Source organism: Camelina sativa, chromosome 7 (assembly GCF_030686135.1).
Source record: "Camelina sativa cultivar CO46 ecotype springtype chromosome 7, ASM3068613v1".
NCBI lineage: Eukaryota > Viridiplantae > Streptophyta > Magnoliopsida > Brassicales > Brassicaceae > Camelina > Camelina sativa.
This window is the reverse complement of record NC_141886.1, coordinates 31,570,017-31,590,116: the sequence shown is the minus strand read 5'-3', so window position 1 is coordinate 31,590,116 and position 20,100 is coordinate 31,570,017. Positions and strand designations below refer to the sequence as shown.

At 40.2% G+C, this 20,100-nt stretch overlaps 4 protein-coding genes, 2 non-coding genes and 1 pseudogene across 17 annotated transcripts; 4 read left to right on the top strand and 3 right to left on the bottom strand.

Moving 5' to 3' along the window:
• Positions 1-187: 187 nt before the first annotated feature.
• LOC147941915 (heat shock 70 kDa protein 15-like) lies at positions 188-4,395 on the bottom strand. Its single transcript, XM_087457535.1, has 10 exons — positions 4,098-4,395; positions 2,536-3,751; positions 2,205-2,432; positions 2,032-2,127; positions 1,626-1,844; positions 1,343-1,537; positions 1,117-1,263; positions 876-1,025; positions 647-777; positions 188-561 (listed from the first exon to the last, which is right to left on the bottom strand). Exons 2-10 carry the CDS (start codon positions 3,703-3,705, stop codon positions 405-407), a joined length of 2,493 nt encoding a protein of 830 aa, XP_087313661.1. The 5' UTR covers positions 3,706-3,751; positions 4,098-4,395; the 3' UTR covers positions 188-404.
• Positions 4,396-6,140: 1,745 nt separating this feature from the next.
• Positions 6,141-10,263, top strand: LOC104703451 (dnaJ protein ERDJ2A). 2 transcript variants are annotated; one of them, XM_010419467.3, is made up of 11 exons: positions 6,141-6,410; positions 6,694-6,910; positions 6,995-7,090; positions 7,193-7,313; positions 7,456-7,562; positions 7,637-7,854; positions 7,961-8,138; positions 8,221-8,340; positions 8,641-8,727; positions 8,875-8,985; positions 9,195-10,263. In XM_010419467.3, the coding sequence occupies exons 2-11, from the start codon at positions 6,725-6,727 to the stop codon at positions 10,029-10,031; spliced, it is 2,061 nt and encodes a 686-aa protein (XP_010417769.2). In that variant the 5' UTR covers positions 6,141-6,410; positions 6,694-6,724; the 3' UTR covers positions 10,032-10,263. The 2 variants fall into 2 exon arrangements, with proteins under 2 accessions (XP_010417769.2, XP_010417770.2); XM_010419468.3 differs by having other exon boundaries at positions 6,151-6,461.
• A 92-nt stretch (positions 10,264-10,355) lies between these two features.
• On the top strand, positions 10,356-16,535 carry LOC104703448 (regulator of telomere elongation helicase 1 homolog). 9 transcript variants are annotated; one of them, XR_015561427.1, is made up of 22 exons: positions 10,356-10,661; positions 10,974-11,251; positions 11,343-11,491; positions 11,613-11,694; positions 11,800-11,947; positions 12,083-12,239; positions 12,337-12,620; positions 12,724-12,769; positions 12,939-13,080; positions 13,175-13,329; positions 13,489-13,580; positions 13,672-13,770; positions 13,875-13,933; positions 14,082-14,168; positions 14,325-14,378; positions 14,442-14,572; positions 14,850-14,907; positions 14,989-15,094; positions 15,423-15,476; positions 15,600-16,063; positions 16,153-16,426; positions 16,502-16,535. XR_015561427.1 is itself a non-coding variant. In XM_087457533.1 (21 exons), exons 1-21 carry the CDS (start codon positions 10,356-10,358, stop codon positions 16,372-16,374), a joined length of 3,156 nt encoding a protein of 1,051 aa, XP_087313659.1. In that variant the 3' UTR covers positions 16,375-16,525. The 9 variants fall into 9 exon arrangements, 2 of the variants coding, with proteins under 2 accessions (XP_087313659.1, XP_087313658.1); XR_015561430.1 differs by having other exon boundaries at positions 13,865-13,928; XR_015561425.1 differs by having other exon boundaries at positions 13,865-13,933.
• On the bottom strand, positions 16,380-17,428 carry LOC104752536 (transcription repressor OFP14 pseudogene; annotated as a pseudogene). Its single transcript, XR_015561432.1, has one exon. The product of XR_015561432.1 is annotated as a transcription repressor OFP14 pseudogene (transcript).
• Positions 17,429-17,991: 563 nt separating this feature from the next.
• Positions 17,992-18,143, top strand: LOC147941914 (U4 spliceosomal RNA). The gene has a single exon (XR_015563046.1). It is a non-coding gene; the product is annotated as a U4 spliceosomal RNA (small nuclear RNA).
• A 396-nt stretch (positions 18,144-18,539) lies between these two features.
• On the bottom strand, positions 18,540-18,613 carry TRNAR-UCG (transfer RNA arginine (anticodon UCG)). The gene has a single exon. It is a non-coding gene; the product is annotated as a tRNA-Arg (tRNA).
• LOC109125688 (uncharacterized) lies at positions 18,563-20,090 on the top strand. 2 transcript variants are annotated; one of them, XM_019228049.2, is made up of 4 exons: positions 18,563-18,919; positions 19,067-19,296; positions 19,400-19,626; positions 19,729-20,090. In XM_019228049.2, exons 2-4 carry the CDS (start codon positions 19,073-19,075, stop codon positions 19,734-19,736), a joined length of 459 nt encoding a protein of 152 aa, XP_019083594.1. In that variant the 5' UTR covers positions 18,563-18,919; positions 19,067-19,072; the 3' UTR covers positions 19,737-20,090. The 2 variants fall into 2 exon arrangements, with proteins under 2 accessions (XP_019083594.1, XP_019083595.1); XM_019228050.2 differs by having other exon boundaries at positions 18,673-18,844.
• The last annotated feature ends 10 nt before the right edge of the window (positions 20,091-20,100 follow it).

Here is a 20,100-nt window from a genome sequence, read left to right as displayed (position 1 = left end):
ACGCATAAAGGTCACACAGATTTTCGCCTAAGATATAGGAGAAGTCGATGATAAGCTTACTTTAATGATACAAATCTCCAATGTGGGATCAAATTGCATTTCATTTGCTGTTACATAAACAGTCCAGTCCAACGTAGGGCGAATCCGCATTACTCTCGATAACAATTATAGAGTACGAACAAACAAAAATGAAACAAGACTTTCAAATTAAAAAGATACCACAAGGAACAATTGAAAATAAAAGAAAAAAAAACGATGCTTCCTAAAAATTGTTATCGCAAAGGAAGAATCAAATACAGAATTTTTCGGGGAATAATAGCGAAACCAGAAAAAGAGGTTCCACTAGGTAAATTAAAAAAGTAGGAACAAAATCGATACAACACCATCTAGCTCTCGTGATTGATTTAGACACTACCTTCAGTGGGATTCTCAGTCTCCATTGGTTCGGCAGAAGCTGGTGGCTGTTGCTCACTCTTGCTCTCATCCGCCGGTTCACCTCCCTTGCCTTGTGGTGCCTCTGCTTTAGCCGGCTTTGGTTTGGTCATTATAGGCCTGCAAAACCTGCAAAACACCCAAAGCTGGTTCACTCTCTATACCAAACATAACATTTCTATTAGGAGAAACAAATGTAAAGAGCCATGTTTACTTGTCCAATGCCTCCGCCTTGCTTTTAACGTCAGCTGACAATAGGGCCGGTGTGGCATACTTGGGAAGCGTGTCTTGCTGCTGTTTCTTCTCACGCAGCCATGCTTCTGCTTCCACACACTCGTTCAAAACCTTCATCATTGCACAACAGCAGCACATCAAACAATTTTTTCTCATGCCTGTAAAATTAACAATTTATTCTGTGTATTCTGAATGGGCTAAATGATTACCTTTTGCTTCTCTGCCAATTCAATGTGGTCAAACTTGGGATCATTAGACATAGCTGCCTCTCTGTAGCTGCTAATACAGTAACCAAGCTGATCAATAACCGACCCTCTTTCCAACGACTCCTTGTAACGCACTTCAACAGGATCACCCACCTGCAAAAGATTAATCCCCAACCTCAGTTAAAAATATCTTAAAAAATGCTTGTTACTGCACCATAAAGTGTTACCATATGCAGGTATGTACCTTCTTGAGCTCATCGAGCTTTGCAAGATAAACCCCTTTGGTCTCATCTTCCCCATCTTCATACAACCAATCCTCCACTTCCTGTAGCTTCGCCAGGAACGCTTCCCTCTCCGAATCAATGATATACTCCTGGTATTTGTCACTCAGCTGAAACAAAACGTCAGTGGCCAATACTCTAAACCTTATAAATGCATACTACCAATGAATTATACAAAAAAATTCTCACTTTGTTTCGCATATCATAAACATAGGACTCAACAGCATTCTTCCGGTCCTTGGTCTCCTCCATAACTCTGTCTTGCAAAGCCATCTCAAATTCCTTCTCCACTGCCTTTTCGACCTCCAAAGATTTCAAGGCACCATAGACCACTTCTGACAGAGGTACATTTGTTTTCTTCACCTTCTTCTTTGGAACCTCAGCCTGCACATCCCATTAATAAATATCAATTATTTAAAGTTAAGAAGGAAATGAATAGAGCAACCACAATCAGTAAAATAGAGATACTAGCCTTTGAATCAGTTTCCATTTGCACTGGCTTATCAGCAGACTCTGGAACACCATTTTCGGTACTAGTTGCATCCGTGGTTTCCTTGGCGTCTTGCATGTTAACATCAGAGTCACCAGAAGCAGGAGCTGCCTCGGCAGAAGCTTTGTCAGTGTCCATCTTAGCAGTTTCCTGCCATTTTTCTTTTGAGACTGGAACTTCAACTTCTTCCTCTACCAAAAGCTACATTGAGGGGGGGGGGGGGGGAGGGAAAAAAAAAAAAAAACATCATAAGTTAAAGGAAGGGAAGGCACGGCTCTGAATGATCAAAATCTGTAGTCACTTATAGTTATTGGAGAGTGAGAGCCTTCAAATAGTTCACGTAAGGAACAAATTTCATTGCATGATCTAATATAACAACAGAACTTACAGTTGCTGATTCAACCGAGACAACTCCATGCAGGTTCAATCTCACTTTCACTTTAAGCTTTGCCCTCTCGCCCTTTGATGATTGGAAGGGACCAATCTACAAAAAGGAGATCAACCATGAGAAACAAGACTGCTAGAATCTTACATAGTTATGACAATGGGGAAAGATCATACTGTGTATGTGCTGATTTTTGGAGGTGCTTGCAAATCTTTCACATCACTGTATTGCACATCAACAGAGAATGTTCCAGAGCGGTAAAACGTTAGAGCCTTGACACTAGGAATGGGATTTCCTTTGGGAAAAACAATGGTGCTCTGCTGATTCTCAGCTCCTCCATTTTGGGCATCGGAAGCTGCTCCTTTCCACGCCAGCGAAATTGAGAAAGGGAAGCTCTCATGAACCTTAAGAGAACAACAAAAGATCATAAAATGACTTGTCAGATAACATGGAGTACAGCAGTTCTAAGGTTGCACATTTACTTAAGCATAGACATGCGCCCATCACCTGGAATTCGCGAACTTTAAAGGTTGGACTGAGAATGGCACACTGCAAGGCACATCCCCTTGACACACACTCACTTGCATTCATTGTACGCCTGGGCTCCTTGCCAAAAAACTCAGTTAGGATCTTGATCATAGCAGGGACGCGAGAGCCAGAGCCAACAACCTCGACCATATGTACATCTTCAACTGTAAGGCCCGCGTCAGAGAGCGCTTTCTCTAGAGGCCCCTTGACACGCTCCAAAATCGGGATGCTGATCTCTTCAAATTCTTCCCTCTTGATGACACCCCTAACATCTTTCTCATCCATCAAACACTCGATATTCAATGGTGCAACAGGATTTGCGCTTAGAACCTTTTTCAGTTTCTCGCATGCAGCGCGGAGCCTGAGAGAAGCCTTAGCATTCTGGGAGACGTCAATCTTGTACTCATCCTTGAACTTAGTAGCAAAATGATGGAAAAGAGCCTCATCGAAATCCCTTCCACCGAGGGAGCGGTCGAAACCGTGAGACAAGACTTTGAGCTGTCCTTTTTTGAAGCCTGCAATGCAGACTTGCATGCTGGCATGGCCAATGTCAATGAAAGCGACATTGAGGGGTTCGTTCTCAGGCAAGTCAGTCTTATAAATTCCATAAGCCAAAGCTGTAGCTGTAGTCTCGTGGATCAAGTGCAGAGGATGCAAGCCTGCGATAGTTGCAGCATCAAGAACAGCCCTTCGCTGGAGGTCGGTGAAGTAAACAGGAATACCAATACAGCAGTCCACCACAGCGGCATTCAAGTTCTTCTCAGCAATACCTTTCAAGTTAGACAACATCATACCCATGACCTGAGTTGGGGTAAAGGCTCTGACCTCTCCCAAATAATTAGCGTGGATCAAAGGATACCCATCAGGCCCTTCGGTGACGGAGAAGGGGAGAGATTTGATATCCCTTTGCAGCTCAGGGTCGGAAAACTGACGACCGATAAGGCGCTTGATCTGGGAGATGGAGTTTTTGGGGTTCATCATGGTAGAAGCAGCTCCAGCAGTGCCGATGAAGCGCTGCTTGTCGCCGAAGCAGACAATAGCGGGGGTCTCGCGATTAGACTCATCGTTAAGAACGACGTCGATACCTCTTTGCCTTGCAACAGCAACGAGGCAGTTCTCGTTTCCAAAATCAAACCCAACTACACTCATTATATCAGACTTTTTGGTGTTCTTCCCCGAGTAATTTGATGGCGACCTTATAAATCAAATCAATGGGAAAAAAAAAACAAAAAACAATGAGACTTAACAACTGTGAAATAGCGATCAAAACATACAACATAGAAACCTAAATCATCCAAACCACCGCCAGTTTGGAATCCAATCAGCAATACATATAAGACAGTCTAAACGGGGGAGACGGAATATTAAAGAAGCAACGAGTGTGTGTGTAGGAGTTAAACAGAGAAAGCAGATTCAAATTCAAATACGAGCTAGCCATTGAAACAACGATAGATCAAACCTAAAAAGTGATATGTACGGAAGAAGAAGAAGAAAAAAAAGGAGGAGCGATTCAGATCTAGAAGATCTGGACAGAAAGGTACCTGGATCGGGAGAAGGGTTAAGGTTCGTTCCTGAAAGCTTGAACGAAAATCTGGGGTGAGTTGAGTTTAATGAGGAGGAGGAGGAGGAGAACGAAGGGGGAGGAAGGGGTTTTTATTAAGGAGAGAGATCCCCCAGGGTTGGGGCTTCGCTTTTGTTCCTCGATAAATTTCCTTTCCTTACTTTTTTTTCTTTTTCTTTTTTCTTTCTTTTTTTTCTTCCCACATCACATTCTTTTCCTATTTTTTTTTTTAGTTTCATTCCCTTTTTTCTGATATTTTTGCCTTTCTTTTGCTAATTAGTAATTACTTCGAAGTAGAAAACAAATCTAGACTAATTAATTAATGATGGTTGAGTTGGATATTTTTCAAGATACTGTATGTAGAATAATAATGTAACTTGGAGTCATGGCAGTGGTGTTAATTTGTTGAACATCGGTTTTACTGTATTTCTAGTGAATATATAATAGATAAATAAAGAAGGAAAGGAGCGATTCAGTTATTGTACAGACACAAAGGAAACAAATTCATCTTGGAGTTGTTTTTATATGTCTGAAAATGGTTTGTACGTGGCGGAGGATAAATTAAAAGGCATGCGAACAGGAGCGCATCGACTGACAAGAGGCGAGCGATATCTTAAGTGCTATATATACGATCATCATGGCTTCTCGAATATCTTAAGATAATATATATAGCAGGATCATTCATGATATATAGCTCTTCAAACTAATTATAAACCCCCCATATAGAGTAATAGAGAGACTTATCAAAGAACAACTAGAAGAAAAAGTCAAGAGAAATATAACAAGAGGTGATCTATTTTGTTTGTATGCCAGCTCGCCTCATTAGGAACAGGAGGGGACTTCAAAACGAAACATATATGTCTTCTCAAAGGCGTGTATATACAATTGGCAAATGATATTTATATGTATATTCTTTCTGAACAAGAAAGTACTCCTCTATATATATTATGGTAAATTGGTAATTCATACTTCATATATATGGGATAAAATAATGTCACTGGTTTACTCTAGCTGTTCAGTGCTTTTCTTGCTCACCTTAATAATTAGGTTGTGAATTTGAGGTGTGGCGACAAAAATCTTGGATGGTAACCATCCATTGTCTTGTGTGCATGATTAATTAATTGAATAAACTACTAGTATTCTAAATGTTTACATATATATTTTGGTATCACCTTGCTCCTTAATTTGTATCTGCAGCTTGATTGATTTCAGTCTATACTAGCTTTCCGGTCAAAATTATATCGCAAATTTGCAATGACATATAACACGTACCATGCATCCACTGCTAGGTTGAAGCTATCGACATATTTAGCAGTGTCGTCTATTTTATTTATATTTTCTGGACAAAAACAGTGTTGTCTATGGCCATGTTTGTTTTCAAGTAGCTCAATAAGCGAATGTGACAGAAAAACAGACAAAACAGTTCATCCTGCTGTGAAGCAGAGTCGCTACCGATGTGAAGAAGAGTCGATGCACTGTTCAGATGAACTGTTGCAACGGTCGCTAGAAAATCTGGTGACTCCTCTCTCCCCTCCACGACACTTTTTCTCTCTCTAGCAGACATATCCGCGTCTTCCACTTACCTTTACCGATATCGTTTTACTTTTTGGTTGCCGTTATCACCGCCATTTTAAGCTGTCGCATTCGCTCATTCAGTGACTTGAAAACGAAGAAGACCTATGTATCATAAATAATTGAAAACCGATTTATGGCAAAGGAGAATGATACTTAAAAGAAAGAATCACTCAAAAAAGTTTGAGTTTATGTAAGGGAGATGAAAACTTGTAAAACTGTTAAAAATGGCTTATAAAGAGGCAAAATAAAATCGATTTTTTTTTTAAATTTTATTTTGTGACAATAATCAATTTATTTAGTTAGGTCTTTTAATCTTCTTCTCAATTGATGAAAACTTGGGTTTATTGTCGGCTTCGACAGTAAAATGTGTGTGTATTTTTTTTGAAAAAATATTTATTCGGGGTAATTTAGTTTTTCTTTCATCATATATATGAAGTTATAAAAGTAAGTTTGGTACTACTGTTGTTACAAAAGAAATAAATTAGTCGTAAAAAGAAAAGTAAGAGAGAAATAAATTGCGAATTAGTATAAGTGTGGGGGGGATTATAATTATAATGAATCGAGAAGGTATAACAATAAGAATATAAAGTAAAGAGGAGCAGCTCAAAAATCCAATCACGAAGGGAAGGGAAGCAAAAAACCGCAACGCCGTTTGTGTTTGTTGCTCTTTCCCGATCTCTTCTTCTATCTATCTGTAAGCTCTGCCGATTTCGATCAGGTGAGCTTCCCTTCTCGATCTTCTCCGGTCAATTTCCTCTCTGGTTCCGTGGTGGGTTTCTTACTTTTCTCTCTAAGGTTACTAGTTTGTGTCGATCTCATAAGTGCTGCTGTGATTGATATTATAATTCTACTGTTACAACTCGCCTGAGATCTAATCTAGTCGATTTTTGTGTCGTTGTACCATCCCTAATTTCAGATCCACCTTTGATTTTTATTTTAAATTTTATTGCACAACACAGATTGAATAACTTGTCAGATTTTAACATACTGTATGTATGTAGCTTGTTACTTTGATAGAAAAAAAAATCTGTGATGGCGGCCTCTGAAGAGAATAGCGCATTGTTCCCCATTTTTATCTTGACAATAATGGCAATCCCATTGGTGCCTTATACCATGGTCAAGTTAAGCCGTGCTGTCTCCAAGAAACAAAGGACCATCCATTGTCAGTGTCTCGAGTGTGACCGTTCTGGCAAATACAAGAGATCCTTATTTAAAAAGGTCTGCTCAGTGCTCACTCTTTACCGCATCTTCAAAGAAACCTCCCTCTTAGTATATAACCCCTTTTGACCTTATTCCCTGCAGATCTCTAACTTCTCTACATGGAGCAACTTGACGCTTTTGCTACTCTGGGTCGTCATGATTTTCCTGATTTATTACACTAAGAACATGAGCCGTGAGGTATGTTTCTTTTCTCCTCAGTCTCATTGCCTGTTGCACTCTTGTTCTTTTTCTCCCTCTTTATGCCCTACTTGCTTATTTACCCTTATTTGGCTGCTACAGAGTCAAATTTTTGATCCATTCAGTATTCTTGGACTGGAACCTGGAGTTACCGATTCTGAAATTAAGAAAGCATATCGAAGGCTCTCCATTCAATACCATCCTGACAAAAATCCCGATCCAGGTCAAATTACTTTCTCTTCTTGCCTTTTTTTTTTTTTTTTTTCTTTTCTTCATTACGGCATTATGGTTGCAGCTCTTACTCCTGATAGTGTTTCTTCTATGTGCATATTGTTGATTCATCTGTGTATTGATGAACTCTACAGAGGCCAATAAATATTTTGTGGAGTTCATATCTAAAGCGTACCAGGCTTTGACTGATCCTGTATCCCGTGAAAACTTTGAGAAGTATGGTCATCCTGATGGCAGACAAGTAAGTGATACATCTTATTTCCCTTTGCATGGGCTCCCGTCTTATTGAGACTAAAATATTGTTATGTGATGCAGGGATTTCAAATGGGCATTGCTCTTCCTCAATTTCTTTTAGACATAGATGGAGCATCTGGTGGCATATTATTGCTTTGGATTGTTGGTGTCTGTATTCTCTTGCCCCTTGTGATTGCTGTTATATATCTCTCCAAGTCATCGAAGTATACCGGGAACTACGTTATGCACCAAACACTCTCCGCATATTATTATCTAATGAAACCCTCTTTGGCCCCAAGGTATATTCACTCATACCCCATATACATCCGCATGATGCCATAGGTGCATGACAAATCTACTTTTTGTTTCTTTGTATGACATGTTTTAAAATCTTTTGTTCTTCAGCAAAGTTATGGAAGTTTTTACCAAGGCAGCTGAGTACATGGAGATTCCAGTCCGTAGAACTGATGATGAACCTCTGCAGAAGCTCTTTATGTCTGTTAGGAGTGAGCTAAATTTGGACCTGAAGAACATGAAGCAAGAGCAAGCTAAGTTTTGGAAACAGCATCCTGCCATAGTGAAGGTGAATTTTAAAATAACGCAACGCAACCGTAACGCTAGATATTGAATAAACTGAAATACTCACTTCCTCGTTTTCTGTGCAGACGGAGCTGTTGATACAGGCCCAGTTAACTCGTGAATCAGGAGTCCTGTCTCCAGCCCTTCAAGGCGATTTCAGGCGTGTGCTAGAGCTTGCACCTCGCCTCCTTGAGGAGTTATTGAAGGTCTAGTCTCTATTTTCTTAGCACATTTTCTGATACAATAAGCATCAGAAGCGATGACTGGGAAGTGCTTGCCTGTTATTTAGAAGCGATGAATTTTCATATATAGAAGGGAAACTCGAAAAACAGACTTTTAAAAGACTTTAAAGTTTAGGTTAAAATGTCAAAGGGATGCCCATATGGGCCTATCTAGCTCATCTAATTGTTATTGTAACTCATGTTAATTTGATGCTTTGGTTACACTATTAAAATTGTGGGTTTTCTTAATGACTCCTCCATTATAGCATTGTGAGTTTCTTGCAGATGGCGGTTATACCACGCACTGCCCAAGGGCATGGATGGCTGAGGCCTGCTGTTGGAGTAGTTGAGCTATCTCAGTGCATTGTTCAGGTATAAATTACCCTCATCACCTATCTTCGAGTTTTTATCTTGCTTGTGAGCTTTCAGTTCTTTATGTCTCTTTTCTCCACAAAATCTACTTCTCCACGAAAGTTTATGAAGTGCTTAGTGTTATGAACTAAAATTTCATAATCGCAGGCTGTTCCTCTTAGTGCAAGGAAGTCGTCTGGAGTATCTTCAGAAGGCATTTCCCCTTTCTTACAGCTCCCTCATTTCAGTGATGCCGTTGTCAAAAAGATAGCACGGAAGGTATACTTTTTTACTATTAGATGTGTCAATTGCAGTACTTGAGATAATATCTAGTTCCATGTCATGTGCATTTTTCTCTCACTACCTGAGAATCTTCTCGGGTTCTGCTCTCCAAATAAGTAGTAATGTTGCTTTGGGTTGGTTTACTTTAAGGTCTAGTCTAAAGACATATATAAACCAGCATTTTGAGTTGCTTCTCCTATTTTCAGAAGGTTAAGTCATTCCAAGATCTTCAAGAAATGAGGTTGGAAGACCGTTCTGAACTGCTGACCCAGGTAGCGGGTTTGTCAGCAACTGATGTTGAGGACATTGAGAAGGTGCTAGAAATGATGCCGTCTCTTACAGTCGACATCACATGTGAAACAGAAGGGGAAGAGGGAATCCAAGAGGGAGACATCGTGACCCTTCAAGCTTGGGTCACCCTGAAACGACCCAATGGGCTCATAGGCGCTCTTCCTCATGCACCCTACTTCCCCTTTCACAAGGAGGAAAACTACTGTGTTCTTCTTGCGGATTCGGTGTCGAATAATGTGTGGTTCTCTCAAAAGGTTAGCTTCATGGATGAAGGTGGAGCCATAACGGCTGCATCAAAAGCCATCAGTGAGTCAATGGAAGGTTCGGGAGCAGGGGTGAAGGAAACAAATGATGCAGTAAGAGAAGCCATAGAGAAGGTTAAAGGCGGGTCAAGACTGGTAATGGGTAAACTCCAAGCACCCGCAGAGGGAACATACAACTTGACTTGCTTCTGCCTGTGTGACACATGGATTGGGTGTGACAAAAAGACATCGCTAAAGGTCAAAGTCCTGAAAAGAACGAGGGCAGGGACCCGTGGTTTGGTTTCAGATGAGGGTGCGATTACAGAAGAAGGTATGGAGGAGGAAGATGAGATTGAAGAGGAGGACTATGATGATGATTACGAAAGTGAGTACAGTGAAGATGAGGATGACAAGAAAGATATGGAAGAGAAGAGAGGGTCGAAGAAGGCCAATGGGAGTGTGAAGAAGAAGGAGTCGAGTTCTGAAGAGTCGGGATCGGAAGAAGAGTGAAGCAGAATGAAGATTTACATTGATCAAAAATACAATACTACTATGTCCTGAAATCTTGATGGAACTCGGCAAAGCAGCTACGCAGTGATTAGTTTAAAAAAAAAAAGAAAAAAAAGAAAGAAGAGTCTTTGCCGAGTTACCTAGTCTTTTCACAGTTTTGACATTACTCTTCTCTTTTCTTTGTCTTTCTGTATCCCTTTTCTTCAAAGAGATACATACAATTAGAAGCCAACGCGACTAGGGAGTAAAACGTAACTTGGGTAACTCTGACCTGGTTTTGTTGATACACAAACATTACAAAGCAAACTAATTTGCTTCCTGGATATGTGTAAATTCATAACCGTAATCTTGAAGGCAGTGCAAGTGATTCAGGTTATGGGCCTTGATAAGAAATTAATGGGCTTTTACGGATGTTTCGAAAAGGGAAAAGCCCTAAAAGGCGGGAAAATCAGAAGAGGCGCGTCTTCGGGTCTTCTTCTTCTTCTTCTTCTTCGCTGCGGCTTCTCTCGGTGCCAAGGTCCGACCAAAATGCCAATTTACAGCATCAGAGGAATCGATGTTGATTTCCCATTCGAAGCCTACCAGTCTCAGATCATTTACATGGACAGAGTCATCGAGTCTCTTCAAAACGTATGTGTGTGTCTTTCCCTCTTTCTTTACACCGCAACTCTCTTCAACTCTTTAGAATTAGATGATGATCTTCTCTCTCTCTCTCTATCTATCTCTCTCTCGCATATTATCTCTCGCTCTCTATTTGTTGCTTCTTTTGTTTATCGCTTTCTCCACTCTTTAGGGTTCCGATTTAATTGGATTGATTCGACCATTTGGGTCCGACCTTTGTCGCCTTCTTCATCGATCTGATTCTAAATTAAAGCTGAACCCATCATTACTATTTGGAAATAACAACGAAACCGTTGTTCACTAATCTGGTTTATACTTTAGAAATGCCATGCGCTCTTGGAGAGTCCTACTGGAACTGGGAAAACTCTTTGTCTTCTCTGTGCCACCTTAGCCTGGAGAAGGAGTCTGGGCTGTTTCTCTACCCGTAAGGGTCGAAAGAACACTGAGATTCCTTGGAAAGATTCAGACGACCTAATGTCACAATCTGGAGGAGGAGGAGGAGGAGGAGGAGGAGGAGGTTTTCCTACCATTGTTTATGCATCTCGGACTCATAGTCAGCTCCGCCAAGTGATCAAAGAATTAAAAAGAAGTAGCTACAGGTCAGACCTCATTCTGTTTGTAGCTTCCTTATCACCATTTTGCTTTGCTAATCGTCTGTTCTAATCTCTCTGTTTCTCAATCATTTTCAAGGCCTAAGATGGTGGTGCTAGGATCACGGGAGCAACTATGCGTTAATGAGGAAGTGAAATCTCTCCGTGGAAAGGCACTCACAAATGCTTGCCAGTACCTTTGCAAAAAGCGCGGAAAACGCCAATGCAACCATTTTAATCGGATCCCAGGTACACTGTCTTTTATGTAGCATGACATGTATCTGAAATCTGGTCTTTCTTGCCACTTCCGCCAATATAAAGCCTTCATGTTTACCATTACTATTCTGCCTTGTCATTAAATCTCTTGCAGATTATTTAAAGCATAACCCTCATATTGGCGATGAACCAGTTGACATAGAGGATTTGGTCAATATTGGAAAAGATTCTGGACCGTAAGTTCCTCTACTTTTGCTCCTTCAACATATTTGTTTCTTCTTTTTCAGATGGTTTCGGACGTTGCTGGCTTGTTCCATCTGTACCATATTTGTATTTTGCAGATGTCCGTATTATATCACAAGAGAGGTTCACAAGGACGTGGACATCATATTTGCACCTTACAACTACTTGATCAGCAATGGGTATAGGAAGTATTTGAAAGTCAACTGGAATGATAGTGTCCTGATTTTTGATGAAGCTCACAATCTGGTATGGGGAATAAAGATGTTCTACATATATTTTCTTCTTGGGGTTTTGTTCTATTCATCCAAGTTATCCTATCTCAGAACGATCATACTGCTTCCGACTTCTCGAAATACTCAGTTTTTTTTTAAACATGCGCAGGAAAGTTTATGCGCAGACTCAGCTTCATTTGACCTTCCTTCTGTGCTTTTATCGGCTTGCATTTCTGAAGCACAAGAATGTGTAGAACTTGCAGCAGCAAGAAGGAATTCATTAAATGATGTGTCCATGAACCCTGAGACTTTTGCCATACTTAAAGGTCAAACTTGGGGGCTTGAATGAGAATACAATGTTCAGCTATACGTGAAGGAAAACGACATGTCTGTTCTCATCTATGCGTTGTTTTCCTCTTGCAGGACTGCTTCTAAAGCTGCAGGAATTAATTTCTAAAGTGCCAATTCCAAAAAAGGATGAGGGATTTACCAAGCCTGGGCCTTACTTATATGAAATGCTTAAAAGCCTTAACATTACTCACGAAACTGCCCCTAAACTCATTGGTACAGTTGAGGAGGCTGCAGTGTTCCTGGAGGAGGAGAAACAACAAACAGCAACCAATAGTGGAAGCAAACTAGAAATCATTGCTGACATGCTTAAGCTCATCTTCAGAGAAAATGGAAGTAACCACGCAGATGTTTACCGTGTAAGTTTTAATGTTCTTTAGTGTACAATTTTTATATTAAATTGAAAAGAAATTTATCTATCTCTCTTGTGCTATCTCATTCTCAATGTTCGCCCTTTGTTAGGTTCATGTACAGGAGCTTGAACAAAGTCCTACTGATGTGATAAAAGGTAAATAAGAGTGGGATTGTCTACAGCCCTTAAAACAAAGCACTGTTGCGGTCTGAAAGCATTAACATAAGCACCATTTTACTAATATGATAATATATATAATCATTCTTAATCTGCTTTCACTGTGGAAACTGTTTTTTTTTTAATCACAGAATAAATTATCTTGTAGGTAAGGTATCAAGAACGCTAAGCTGGTGGTGTTTCAGTCCTGGGATTACTATGCTGGACATAGCGAAAAAAGGTGTTGGATCTATTATTTTAACATCGGGGACCTTGTCTCCCATGGATTCATTGGCTCAAGAACTAAAATTGTGAGTCATATTGCTAATGTTTTCTCTCACTATGCTTGTGTATCTGCCTTTTCCCCCAGCTTTTAATGGAGACATCTTTTTGTGGACAATGCAGAGACTTTCCTGTTCGGTTGGAGAATCCCCACGTTATATCCTCAAATCAGCTATGGGCTGGAGTTGTAAGTACTGGTCCATCAGGGTACGTTCTTAATTCTAGCTACCGCAATCGTGATGTACCAGAGTACAAACAGGAACTTGGGAATGCCATTGGTAAGTAATTTGCTATTTGGAAGTTCATTTTTGATGCCCTGAATGTATCACTCTGACTTTCTGATGTCTGAACCGACTTCTAGAATCTGGGGATCTCTCAAAATAGAAGCTGCTATCCTTATAGTGATCAATTATTTATAATGTGTTTCTGCTCTGCAGTTAACTTTTCCCGAGTCGTGCCTGAAGCACTGCTGATATTTTTCCCTTCCTATTACCTTATGGACTCTTGCATTTCATTTTGGAAAAATGGGGTATGGACTATGGCCGTTGTTAATTTTCTCTTTGAGTATGAAAAGATTTGTTACTCTTTAGCTTGAAAACCTACCGTTTCTTCATGTTCAGTGTCAAAGAAACTCAATGACAATATGGGAAAGAATCTGCAAACTCAAGAAACCTGTCATTGAGCCTAAGGATTCATCTCTCTTTCCTGCAGCAATGCAGGTCAGCAACAGAGGCCTCTGATCTATGTTCTTTTGCTTCCAAAAGACAGAATATGATTAATTTAATCCTGTCTTGTATTTTTTTTCCATGGTAGGACTTTTCAGAAAAATTGCAAGACAAATCAACTTGGGGTGTGGTATTTTTTGCCGTTTGTCGTGGTAAGGTATGTTTTCTTCAACCTGTATGAAATCTATTTCTTTGTAAGAAAAGATGTCCTGTGTAGTATGATGATGCTGGTACAATAAAGAGGAGGTTAATAAGTATCTGTAGTATAGTGTCTTCAGTATGGCTGGTCTCTGTTATGTTGTCAGGTCAGTGAAGGACTGGATTTTGCTGACGGTGCTGGCAGAGCTGTCGTCATTACTGGGTTGCCTTATGCCAGGGTGACAGATCCTAGGGTTTGTTTGCTCATCCTTTACTGGTTTGCTCTTTTTGAGAGTTTCTTTCTCATTTGTTTTCACTTTTATTTAAACTGGCACTGAGAGCACTTAGCTTTGAATTTTATGCTACTACTTGCATTCCAGTATATTTATGTTAACCCATGTGTAAAACAGGTTAAATTGAAACGAGAGTTTCTAGATGACCAATCACAACGTGCAGATGTTGAGGTGAGTTCAATATTTATTTGACTCTTAACACATCAAGGTTATAATATGTCTTGCATTTTTTAGGTTTCAAGATCAACCCTTCTATCTGGAAGCATGTGGTATAGTCAAGAAGCCGCACGGGCTGTGAATCAGGCAATTGGACGTGTAATCCGCCATCGCCATGATTATGGAGCTATCATCTTTTGTGATGACAGGTTTTGTTCATACTTTCTATTCTGATCTATGTTCTTTGTACGAAGAGATAGTGCATGAAATATTTTAGTTAAAGAACTGTCAGTTTTAGCCTTGAGATGTATGCTTTTAATTTGAGATTTCTTTTGGTTGATATCATGTCTGACAATTCTCGTCTTAAACTTTACTCGCTATACTTTTTAACTATGATCCAAATTGACAACTGTGCTAGATCTTGGGTAAAAATATATTCATACTCATTGTTGTCTGATTATTTCGTACATTGGCAATTGTTGACAGATTTGAACAGCCGTCCCAGCAATCCAAGATATCACTTTGGATACGACCTAACGTCAAGGTATAAGTTCTGCTCTGTCTTGCTCTTGCCTCTAATTTTTTATGGAGAGTAAGTTTGTTTCTGGATACACCGGTTTTGCAGTGCTACTCTAGATATGGAGAGGTCATTTCTGACCTTGCTCGATTTTTCCGGATTGAAAGATCAAATTTTCCTACAGGGCTTGGTACAGAACAAGAGAACAATATAGGTAATGCATCTTGCAGCCTAAAGATAACTTTCATTGGGTATTACGATATAAGTCTGCGAGCCCTATTATCTCCTGTCCTGTTTCTTTCCCTATGATCTCAACTATGGTTGTTTTGGGGCATGATATTATTGCTTTTATTTTATCTACAAGAACCATGTGACCCCTCAGTCAATAGGTTGGAAAAAAAAACAAAAAAAAAAAGAGTACAGTCAATAGTAGTAGCATATGTGCAATAGTTTTACATAGCAAAATGCTCTTATTCTTCAAGCCATATTTTAAAAGTTTATGTTGGACATTCATTGTAAGCCAAGTATATTTTTCGATACAGTTTCAACATTGTTACCGATGGAAAGAAGCCAGGGTAATCTTACAATAACCTCTGGTCAGTGATTCATTTTCCTTCATTCTCATGGCTGAGGAAAGATGTTTTCCCTTTTGCAGATGGTATAATGTATATCTAACTTCAACTCTCTATGTTGCATTTTCGCTTTTGGGTATTGATCAGGTAATAGTAATTTGAAAAACGTTGGGATTTCAAAAAATGAGCTGAGTAGACTGGATGCATTTCCTCCTGCAAATCGGGCATCACCCTTGGAGCGTGATGGAAATAATATAAAATGGAAAGGCCTGACCATTCTTAAACATACGGGAAAGATACCTCGCATTGTGAAGGCAGATGTTATGCAGGGTTGTTCTTCACGGAAGACTAAATTTGTGGAACTAAGTGATGATGAGGAGACTCCGGTAGAGAGGAGATGTGAAGTAGTCGATCTAGAATGCGACAACTGTGAGAAGCAGACTCGTGAAACAGAAGTGCTTTCATCGAGCGCATGTTTCAACACAATGGGACTAATAAAAAAGCGAAAGGTTCCGGAGAGTCAGGGAAGTGCATCGTCATCAGTGTTGACAGCGAAAGGAAATGGAGGTGGTGATAAAAAGGAAGCAAGTGCATCTGCATTTTTGAGTCAAGTGAGATCCCACCCACTCTTTCCATGTTTCTCTTTTGTATATCAAGTCATTTGTTTACATTGGAAGTCATGTGCTGATGATCTTACTAGGTCAAGGAAAAGCTCAACACAGAAGAATATAAGAAATTTATTGGATACATGCAAGCACTGAAGAAAAAGGAGATTAAGTTAGCAAACGTGATGCAGTCCATTGTGCAACTGTTCTGTGGAAGAGAGAGGGATCATCTTCTCATGGGATTCAAGGACTTTGTGCCAGTAAAGTATCGTCCTGCATATGAGGAATGCATAAAAACGAGAAAAAGAGAAGGCTGATCATCTTTGCAAACACAAATTAACATTGTTACTCTGCTCTTACATTCTTTTTGTAAGTAACACTAACAGCCTCTCAAGTGTAATAAGTCTGCTGAGAAGAAATTAATTTCTTTTTGTTTTTGAACAGTAATAAAAGCGAAATTAAATTGCATCTTGCATAAGAGTTAGTTGCCACTCATGATCATCCTCTTCCTCAGCGAAATTAAATTGCATCTTGCATAAGAGTACTGAGCGACCTCACAAGGCCTTTCCTGGTGATCCTCTTCTCTTTCTCACGGAGGGCGATGATGAGATCCACGAATGCGCTTAGTATGAACTTGTGTGACTTCTTGTCGTTGAGATCTAGATAGCAGAAGAGTAGCTCTTCCATCAAGTCCCAATCCACTTCCCTCTCTCGCATCCCTAACTTGGACTCCATCATCTCCACCATCGACAGCCTGAAATCATCTTGCGGCTCATCCGAGTATTTGAGCACCGCTATGCAGTTCTCTGGCAGCACCAAGGTGGATCTCGATTGTCTCTCCTCTGAAGTTGAGGTTGTTTCCAAGCTAGGCCTGCCCTCGGATGATGTTCCAGGCGGTGGAGATAGTTTCTCTATTCTCCGTGGCGGCTGTTTCGGGGAGTCGTACACGGCAGGTCCCCATGTCCTCTCGAATCTGTGGCGATAGACGTCGTCGTCGTCATCATCATCATCAGTAGTGTCTTGTGGGGACTCCCTTTTCTCCTTGTTTTTTGTCAACCGGTGGTCTGCATGGTCAACCTCCTGGTCGTCTCGGATGCAGAGGGATTTGAAGTTCTCCTCAAGAAAACGATCAATGTCGGACAAGGTGGCGGCGTGAGCGAAGTCCTGGTAAACGGGTTCGTCTTTGTTGAACCTGGTCTTGCTGTTGCGTCGTCTGTGCTTGAAGGAGAAGGAGAGCTTCTTGGGATGCTTACCAAGCACCCAATTCTTGGAGGATGAGAAAGAATGGGAAGACGAAAGTTGCAGCTTCCCTGTCTCTCGTTTGATCTTTGAGAGGTAACCATGCAGCGATTTCTGCAACGGGTTTGGCATATCTATCCTCGGATTGGTTTGCTCTACAAACAACTACGCATGATAAAAACAATCTCTCAGATTCTATTCTTTTTTTCTTCTTAAAAATCAATGTTGATTTGATGATTGATATACGCAGAAAGGGAGGAATGGTAGCGGGGTTAATTATTCAAAATCTGAAACTGTTGTTCAACGCTTTTACGTTGTTGGTAATCTCATTAATTAATAGCAAGTTATTTTCTTCATTCTTTGTGGTTAAATCTGTTCCCAAAAGTTCCAGATTCTGCATTGAATGCATCGTTGAATACATTTTTTTTTGTATTGGAAGTGAAACTTCACGCGCTTAATTTTTGATCCTTACCTGTCTGATAGCCGGCGTAGTAGAAGATAAAAGTAAGTGTCAGTAATTAAGTGCTTTGGATTTGGATTTGGATTGTCGTAAGGCCCAACTTTTGAGGTCCAAGAGTGCCTAAGTTGTAAATTGAGGTGTACCTACTACTTATTTGTCCCACATCGGTTGTGAGAGTTTGGAAGGACAAGAGACTTGCGATATAAAAGACAAGTCACTTGCCTTGTTAAAAACCATCTTTGCGCTTGGGGCAATGACGCAGCTAGTGAGGTACTAACCGAGGCGCGTCTATTGCTGGTTGAAAACTATTTCCAAACCCCCTCATGGGCCTAGGCTCGACCTACGGCCCTTGAGAATTTCTGGAAGGGTTCCCTTCGGGGTAAAACCCTACAATTCTTTAGTTCAACTTTTGCACTTTTTACATTATAGTTCTTATGATTATGATGCATTAATTTATATGAAAACACAGTTATTTTGAAAATAAATTTTGACAAACAAAAAAAATTTGAAAAGGGATAATGGTAGACACGAGAAGAAGAATGATTAGGTAACGATTGTTCATTGATGGACACACTTGTATATTTTGGTAACGATTGTTAATTGATGGACACACTTGTATTTTTTTGTATCTATTTCTCTACGTTTCAATTGTTTACCGACTTGTAAAATGACTAAGGCGTGTTTTATTTCATGTTTATGGATGATGGGGGGGGGGGGGGGGTGGACACAATCTGAATCAATAATGGGCAACGTTGCAAAAAACAAAAAAAAAGGTAAAAAGATCGACCACAGTGGGAGTCGAACCCACGACCTTTTGATCCGAAGTCAAACGCGCTAATCCACTGCGCTATGCGGTCATTCTTGTTTAGTACATTGTGAACACTTATCTAAACCCTATCAATTCTTGATTCTTTCTGGTCGCTTGAAGCGAGAGAAAGAGAGAAGCGCTGTTGTACCAGCCAACACCAACACAAGGAGGTTTCTATCGTTTCTCTCTCTGCAAAATCGCCATTGCTTGCTTTGAGGAAGGAACAATCGATCTGGTACGATTGGGTGCATCTCTAGCTGTGCCGTATTCAGCGGATCCGGTTTGATCTTCTTCTTCTTCTTCTTCTTTACAATAACATCATCCCGATTCCCGAATCTAGAATTCTTAGTTAGAGGTGCGTTTTCTTCGAACATCTGCTAGCTGCTGCTTCTTGTATATGGATTTTACTTTGCATTAGGTTTTTTGTAGGATATAATAGATGAGGGATTTGATTTGATCTGATCTTAGGTGAATTTTGGTGTTTTTTTTTTGTTGTTGGCAGAGAGCCATGTTCTATGGCACAGCTGTATGGGACCCTTGGCTTATTGTTGGCCAGATTATATGCCTCCAGTGCTCTTACTACCTCACACTAGGACTCTTCACTATGGTCTTTCTTGGCCTTCGTGTTCCTCGCCTTAGTCTTGTCTACTTCTTCGATTATGCAACACTCACTACTTCTACCTTCACTGGTTGGTGTGTTATTGCCTCATTCCTCTTCTCTTCACTCGCTGGGTTAGATTCCTTTTATCTCTATGCCTTTTTTCTTCCCCTTTTTTTTTTGCTTTCTCTTTTATTTAATTTTGTTCATATTACTACTTCTCTTCTTCATACGCAGTGCTGTTTACATGATATTTTTGGTGGAACGAGCACGCAAATGCTTAGATTTCTCTGCAACTCTCTACATCGTACATCTCTTCTTTTGCATCATGTATGGAGGTTGGCCTTCCTCTATGGCATGGTGGGTCGTCAATGGTACGGGTCTCGCCGTTATGGCTTTGCTTGCTGAGTACCTGTGCATCAAACGCGAACAGCGAGAGATTCCTATGGATCGATTCAACTCAAGTAAGTTTGATCAATTCTTTCTTTCACCTGGGGAACTTTTTGCCATGAGTAGAGAGAAACTTGAGACATCTCACTGCACAACATATTACTTTCTCTGTGCAGGGGTTTGAATTTTGGTGGTGTGAAACAAGTGATGAAGATTCTTGTGGTTGTGAGTTGTCAGGACGACTCGTAGAGAGCCTACTACTCTTTAACAATTGGGATGTACAGAGAATTCGAATGGGCATAAAAACAAGTTGAGAGCGCCAGCCAAAGTAACCATGTTGTTGGACGGTGTGTGAAAAGGAGTTGCAGTTTGAAGTGACTTCAACAATTTAAGACATTTCAATTTGTATGTAAAGAACCAGTAGACTCGGAATAGGTTTATGATTGCTTCCTGCGGTTAGTGCTTTCAATGTTACGTGACACATCCCACTCCCAGCCCTTATTTTGATAGCTTTGTGATCAGTGTTTCATTCATAAAACTCAACAAGT

Excerpts from the sequence above, each read along its gene's own strand:
- LOC147941915 (XM_087457535.1), bottom strand. The coding sequence starts at position 3,705 with ATGAGTGTAGTTGGGTTTGATTTTGGAAACGAGAACTGCCTCGTTGCT. Across the intron at positions 1,845-2,031 it reads TCTCGGTTGAATCAGCAACT|CTTTTGGTAGAGGAAGAAGT; the intron begins GTAAGTTCTGTT and ends CCCTCAATGTAG. Across the intron at positions 1,026-1,116 it reads AGCTCGATGAGCTCAAGAAG|GTGGGTGATCCTGTTGAAGT; the intron begins GTACATACCTGC and ends AATCTTTTGCAG.
- LOC104703451 (XM_010419467.3), top strand. The coding sequence starts at position 6,725 with ATGGCGGCCTCTGAAGAGAATAGCGCATTGTTCCCCATTTTTATCTTG. Across the intron at positions 6,911-6,994 it reads AGAGATCCTTATTTAAAAAG|ATCTCTAACTTCTCTACATG; the intron begins GTCTGCTCAGTG and ends TATTCCCTGCAG. Across the intron at positions 7,855-7,960 it reads AAACCCTCTTTGGCCCCAAG|CAAAGTTATGGAAGTTTTTA; the intron begins GTATATTCACTC and ends TTTGTTCTTCAG.
- LOC104703448 (XM_087457532.1), top strand. The coding sequence starts at position 10,356 with ATGTGTAAATTCATAACCGTAATCTTGAAGGCAGTGCAAGTGATTCAG. Across the intron at positions 12,770-12,938 it reads TCCTACTGATGTGATAAAAG|GTAAGGTATCAAGAACGCTA; the intron begins GTAAATAAGAGT and ends ATTATCTTGTAG. Across the intron at positions 13,581-13,671 it reads TTTCATTTTGGAAAAATGGG|TGTCAAAGAAACTCAATGAC; the intron begins GTATGGACTATG and ends CTTCATGTTCAG.
- LOC109125688 (XM_019228049.2), top strand. The coding sequence starts at position 19,073 with ATGTTCTATGGCACAGCTGTATGGGACCCTTGGCTTATTGTTGGCCAG. Across the intron at positions 19,297-19,399 it reads CTCTTCTCTTCACTCGCTGG|TGCTGTTTACATGATATTTT; the intron begins GTTAGATTCCTT and ends CTTCATACGCAG.